Source organism: Pezoporus flaviventris, unplaced genomic scaffold (genome assembly GCF_033815535.1).
Source record: "Pezoporus flaviventris isolate CSIRO_AGI_PZ_B2104156 unplaced genomic scaffold, CSIRO_AGI_Pfla_v1 ptg000031l, whole genome shotgun sequence".
Classification (NCBI taxonomy): Eukaryota; Metazoa; Chordata; class Aves; order Psittaciformes; family Psittacidae; genus Pezoporus; species Pezoporus flaviventris.
In genome coordinates, this window is record NW_026892579.1 from 21,179,724 (window position 1) to 21,186,064 (window position 6,341).

Here is a 6,341-nt window from a genome sequence, read left to right on the forward strand (position 1 = left end):
CAGCCTCCCTGGGCAACCCATTCCAGGGCCTCATCACCCTAACAGTAAAGAACTTTCTCCTTATATCCAATCTAAACTTCCCCTGTTTAAGTTTTAACCTGTTACCCCTTTTCCTATCACTACAGTCCCTAATGAAGAGTCCCTCTTCAGCATCCTTACAGGCCCCCTTCAGATACTGGAAGGCTGCTATGAGGTCTCCATGCAGCCTTCTCTTCTCCAGGCTGAACAGCCCCAACTTTCCCACCCTGTCTTCATATGGGAGGTGCTCCAGTCCCCTGATCATCCTTGTGGCCTCCTATATTCTTGCTCCAACAGTTCCATGTCCCTTTTATGTTGAGGACACCAGAACTGCACACAACACTCCAGGTGAGGTCTCACGAGAGCAAAGGGGCAGGATCACCTCCTTCGACCTGCTGGTCACGCTCCTTTTGATGCAGACCACGATAAGGTTGGCTTTCTGGGCTGCAAGCACACACTGAAGCCAGCTCATGTTCTTTTTCTCATCGACCAACACCCCCAAGTCCTTCTCTGCAGGGCTGCTCTGAATCTCCTCTTTGCCCAACCTGCAGCTGTGCCTGGGATTGCTCCGACCCAGGTGCAGGACCTTGCACTTGTCATGGTTAAACTTCATAAGGTTGGCATCAGCCCGCCTCACAAGCATGTCAAGGTCCCTCTGGATGGCATTCCTTCCCTCCAGAGGACTAACTGCTGAACTAATAGTCTACTAACAGTCTATTTATTTTTATATGGCTGATTCTACAGAAATCGTATGAAAATCTGTTCTTGGCACTTAGACAAGGGCACACCCTCGCTTGTATAAGCTTTAATTTAATAAAGGTGATAATAACACTGTAGATTGAGAGGAAATGTATACAGGCATACTACTGGACCGATAACACAGAATTTTCCGTAACAGATGAGATAGTTAGTCAGACTTCAGGTTGAGCAGTGGTTCAAGCAGTGCCAAAAAGTGTTACTAACACACTAAAAAAAAAAAAAAAAAAAAAAATAAACATCTCTTTCAGATATCTGGCCACCATCATGCCTTTGTTACAACAAAAGAAGCAAGAGACCTGTTATGTATAAGAATTAAAAGTGGAGTAAATAGCTTTGTGCAAAAGAATTTAGGATAAACCTTTTAAATCAAGCTATGATGAACTAGCATCTTCAAAGTTATAGGTTATCCAGACTGCAAAAGCCTAGAAAAACCTTACATTGCCTATGCATGATGATGAACAGAAATCAATAAACCTGGAAAGGAATTTTTGAGCAGGGGCGAAGAAGGGCAGGAAGGAGAGAAGGAAGAATGGATAAAGTGAGGAATATATAGTCTCTGAAAACTTTCTGAGCATAGAGAGTTGAAGGAGTTAAAAAATAAGATTTACATTTTTAAAACTCCTTTACCTACTAGTGCCTTTAACTAAGTTAAATAAACTGCCCTTAACTACAGTTCACATCAGTAATACCAGAAGCATGTTAAGAAATGTATCTTTCTGTCCCGATTTTAAAGTGAAATTAACCCAGCTACCACAGAAGACACATAGAATCATAGAATAGTCAGAGTTGGAAAGGACCTTAAGATCATCTAGTTCCAACCCCCCCTGCCATGGGCAGACACCTCACACTAAACCATGTGTCGTGGTTTAAACCCAGTCAGGTAACTCGTTCACTCACTCCCCACCTTCTTTCCCTCCCCCTGCTCCCGGAGGGTTGGATATGAAAAATGCAACTCCCACGGGCTGAGAAAAGAACAGTTTAGTATCTAAGGTATAACACAGATCACTACTGCTACCACCAATAATAACAATGATAAGGGAAATAACAAGGGAAGAGAATACAACATCTCACCACCAGCCGACCGATAACTCGCCCTCCCCCCAGCACGACCAAGCACTGACCCATACCTCCTCCAACCCTGCCGTCTACCAGCCCTTCCAGGTAACTCCCAGTTACATCCTGGGCATGACGTGCTGTGGTATGGAATACCTCTTTGGTCAGTTTGGGTCAGGTGTCCTGTCTCTGCTTCCTCCTGGCTTCTCCTCCTCCCTGGCAGAGCATGAACCTCACAAACTCCTTGGTTAGGGTAAACATTACTTAGCAACAACTGAAAACATCGGTATTATCAGCATTGTTCCCAGGCCGAAAGTCAAAACACAGAACTGCACCAGCTACCAAGAAGGAGAAAAATGACTGCTACTGCTGAACTCAGGACACCATGTCACTCAAAAATGTTACACAACTGCATCTTAGATTTTATAATCCCTTAATAATCTGTTAATACAACATATTTTTAAGATTTGAGATCAAAGTGTTGAAATAACTTGCTAGAAAGCTTTAAAGGCCACAAGAAATGCATTTAATAATCAGGGAAAACAACCAGAAATTTGAAGAAAGCAAAAGACACTAATAAGTGCAGTATACCTGCAGTCGGATCTTTGGCTAGAGCATTGTCCAAGGCACTTGTTATGGATTGAAAGAGATTCATCTTCTGTGTCTCACCTGTGTGAAAGTGATTAGTTAACAATTTAATTTCGTTCAAAACACAAAGTATATTAGAAAACACAAAGCACGACTAAAAACTTAGTTAACAGTCATAAACAAGATCCCTGTTAGGAGTACCCGAGAGGCATTTGCTGAGTAAACTTAAATTATGATATGGAGGGGATTGAGCATGGTATACTTTGCAATCCCAAGGACTATAAGTCTACTACCCTGCATTAAACCTTTTTACAAAAACTATGCTCTTGGCTAGAGCAAATGCAGCTTTCCAATGCTTAGTCAAACACTAGGAACAATGACTATTACAACAGTCTTTCAAAGGAAGAAACCATAGTAAAGCTTTATTGTTTTGAGGACTGGGATCCTTTCAACTAAGATCCACCAGATCTTATTAAGCTTAATTCATCATTCTTTCGTTACTTTTTTTTTTTAAAGCTCCAGCCTTATAGACTCATATTATTGTCAGAAGTTTTCCGATCAGCCTTCTCTCTGAACTGCAGTTAGAAAGCGTCAGAAGCATCAAATCCACACTGCAAAGAAAGATAACTTGACGCTGAACAGCTATACTTAAAAGAGGTAAAAAAAATGCACCCGACTGTCGTATTAAAGTCTTCCAGAGCGCAGACTGAAAGAAAACCTTTAAGACCCAAATGCCCTTCTCCACTCAAGCACTGCAAGGAAAAACAAACAGGCCTAAATGCAAAGATGGAATAAAACAATAGTCCTGTCCCCACTACTGTGACCAACTCAAATTCTCCAAGGAAATAAAATAATGCCTTTCCAGAAACTAAGTGAGTAAGAAATTGCCTGGCTGATATTTGGTAGCTCTTTAACTGGCAAAAAACCTCTATCTAAGCTATGATTAGAAGCCACAGACCAGGAGAATCCTACCTACCAGCACACACAGCACTTAAAAAAAAAAAAATCCCAAACAAACAAACATTAAAAAAGAACACACACACAAACAAACAATAAAGTAACTGTTAGGTGATGATCCCACACAAACATGAGAACAGGTGTTAGAAATCAGACAGGCAAACAATATTCTTTTTCCAGTAGTGACATTATCTCTCAAGCTTTCCTTCTTCCTGTATTGCTAATTAACATTAGCAAATTTTCTTCAAGACTTATGTCATGCCACACCAGGGCTGAGTAGCTGCATTCCCATATGTTTCTGTACTTGGTAGCTTCACCTGTTACACTTTACACTGCCCCTTAAGAAGGGGAAACTGTAAAAAATAACATGTTATGTGAAACTGTTCAAACTATATGAAAGCTACAGATAATCAACATTTACAAATTCAAGGGACAGAAAGCTGGGGAACAGCAGTTGTTTCTCTTTTTTCCAAGTTATCCACATTAGTATTTAGGTTATCTTTTCCATAACATACAAACCTTCCAGTATTTGTTATAAATAAATGCTTATTTGTTATAAATAAATGCTTTAGCAACTGTCAGAAAGTCTTCATACTGACTGTCCTGATCTGCTGTTCTTACTTATAATAAAGGCATCCTGGGAAAGGAGAAACTAATTGTGTCCTTCAGATTTGAACTATGGAGTTGGAGAAGCATTATCTTAGCAAATCAGGCTGAGTAGCAGCTTAACTTTATTTCACTTTCACTGTTTTTCACAGAATTTCAAAGGAAGGAAATAGATTTCTATTGATATAGGGCAACAAAACTGGCCTGACCCACTAGAGCTTTTTTACTATGATCTCAAGCAGGGACCTGAAGGACACAGTCCTTTACACCTTGACACCTTGGATGCCTCCAGCCCCCAGTGACTAACAGAAATTGACATGAGTTTTCTCAGACCTAATGACCAAGCTGGAAGACCAAAGGCATCCAGTCAAGTAGCACCTGTCTAGAAGACAGTGTGGTTCACCCGAGAGACACCACTATTATGCAGCTGGCAGGCTTCTTCCAGAACTCAGCACAACTCATTTTCAGGGTTGCATCTCAGACACAAAAACACCAACTTTCATCCTGAGCTAGTTGTTTACAACTGATCCGTGTTTACTCCCAGTCTTATGATCACGGCAATTACCTCCAAGTTTTCACTATACAGCAGTCTTTCTTAACGACAAGTTTATCACCACATTGATAACTTAACCATGCAATAACACACTGGGAGGGATTAAGTCATTAAGTTCCTACTAGAAGCTTCACCACTGAAACAGAAGAGGGTCAGGGAAGGTGCTTGCAGGTCTGAGCTCATGATGGGTAGGTAGGCTTATTGCAACTATTGCACTGACTGCCCAAAAACACTCCATCAGGGCCGTGAGGGACCGAACAGGCCTGGGGCACCCCCGCCAGCCGTACTCCGGGGCCTTCTCACCAGAAACCAGGTTTTTTTCACACCAAACTCGCAGGCAGAACAGCCGCAGGCACAGCGGAGGACAAACACCCAGGCCAAGGCCGCCGCCGCCCGGGGTCTCGCCCCCAGCGTTGGGGCTGACCAGTACCCCACCGCGACAACCCCGCTCCCGGCTGGGGCAGTGCCGCCCGAGGGGGCGGAGGCGGGAAGCGCCCACCCTTCTCCCTCCCCACGGCCACACCGCGGCCGGGCACTTCCCCAAGAAGACGGCGGTGGGGCGGACCCGGCAGCACTCTGAGCGTGAGCCCGGCCCTCAGGGTGGACCCCGGCCCAGCCCCGCTCTCACCGTACTCGGTGGGCGCCGGGTCCGGCTGGAAAGAGAAGTGCGCCGCGGACCGGCGGGGCGCGGGCGGGGGCAGGCGGCTCAAGAACCCGCCGCGGCACCGCACCGTCACGGCCACCGCCCCGGAGGGGAGCGCCCCTCGCAGCGCCAGAGCCAGCCCCGCCGCCGCCATCGCCACCGTAGTCAGGGGCTGCCGCAGCCGCCGCGCGTAGTAGAGAGGCGGGGTCCTGGGAGGGCTTCCTCACTGGCCAGCGGCGGATGGAGGACGGGCCAATCAGAAGCCGTTCTGAGGTGGGTGGAGGGGGGGGGGAGGGCAGGGGAAGGGTTGAGTGCGCCTGCGCGGGAGGCGCGCCGCTGGGCACGGCCGCGGAGTGGTGAGGGAGGTGAGGGTACGTGCTGGGCACGCGGCTGCCGCGCGTCGGGCGCTGGGGACGGGTCCTGCGCGTGTTGCCGTTGCCGTTGCCGTTGCCGTTGCCGTTGGGTCTGTGTGAGGGGTTGGGTCTGTATCCTTCAAGGGCGGCCCCGCAGAATGCGCAGAGCAGGGTAGCGGGTGTTTTTACCGGCCCGATGGTGCTGCGGATACCGGTGTGACAGACACTGGGCGCATTGGGCAGTGCGAAACTGGGCATCGCCTCTCACAGAAGTGTTACAAGCGTGGCTGAAACAAAAGGCTTCACCTTTTCCCATAAACATGCTTTCTTCCACTGGGGGTTTCATATTGCTATCCCAGCAGAGAGAAATACTGAACGAATGTCAGAAATCCTCAAATTCTACCCCAGCAGATGTCCTGGAAGGATAAAAAATGATAGACCTGAAACGGCCTCGCAACTGCGCATCCAACCTCTGCCTCATATTTAATTATTCATCTTTTCCAAGGTCCTTTTTTTCACACTCTTGCTCATACCATAATTAAATTTTTTTTAAGCAATTGAAATGACAGTTTCTTATGTATTCTCTTTATAAGGTTTTATAAAACATTCTGTCTAACGTTCTTAGCAAAGTGACCACCTCACACTCCTTCCCCAGATGCTCCCATTGCCCAGGTGAAGGTTCTTGCTCTACCTTTGCAGCCTTTCTTCCTCCATATGTCCATCACTGACACCTTTCAGTTGCTTCTATTGAAAGGCACCTCTACATCAATCCTTCCACTTTTACCAGTGCTTCACATCTTGTCCATACACA

The 6,341-nt window shown here is 46.0% G+C and overlaps 1 protein-coding gene across 4 annotated transcripts in view; it reads right to left on the reverse strand.

The window, feature by feature from the left end:
• Positions 1-5,384, reverse strand: part of BCKDHB (branched chain keto acid dehydrogenase E1 subunit beta) — a 117,027-nt gene extending 111,643 nt beyond the window's left edge. For 3 of the 4 annotated variants that reach the window (XR_009744582.1, XM_061460418.1, XM_061460419.1), the window contains exons 1-2: positions 5,163-5,384; positions 2,422-2,499 (exon numbers count right to left, since the gene is read on the reverse strand). Coding sequence is in view for 3 of the 4 variants with exons in the window: in XM_061460418.1 (XP_061316402.1) it covers positions 2,422-2,499; positions 5,163-5,331 (247 nt within the window). In the remaining variant the exon portion in view is untranslated. The remainder of the gene's footprint in view (positions 1-2,421; positions 2,500-5,162) is intronic. The other variant, XM_061460417.1, reaches the window with a different exon arrangement.
• Between the last annotated feature and the right edge of the window lie 957 nt (positions 5,385-6,341).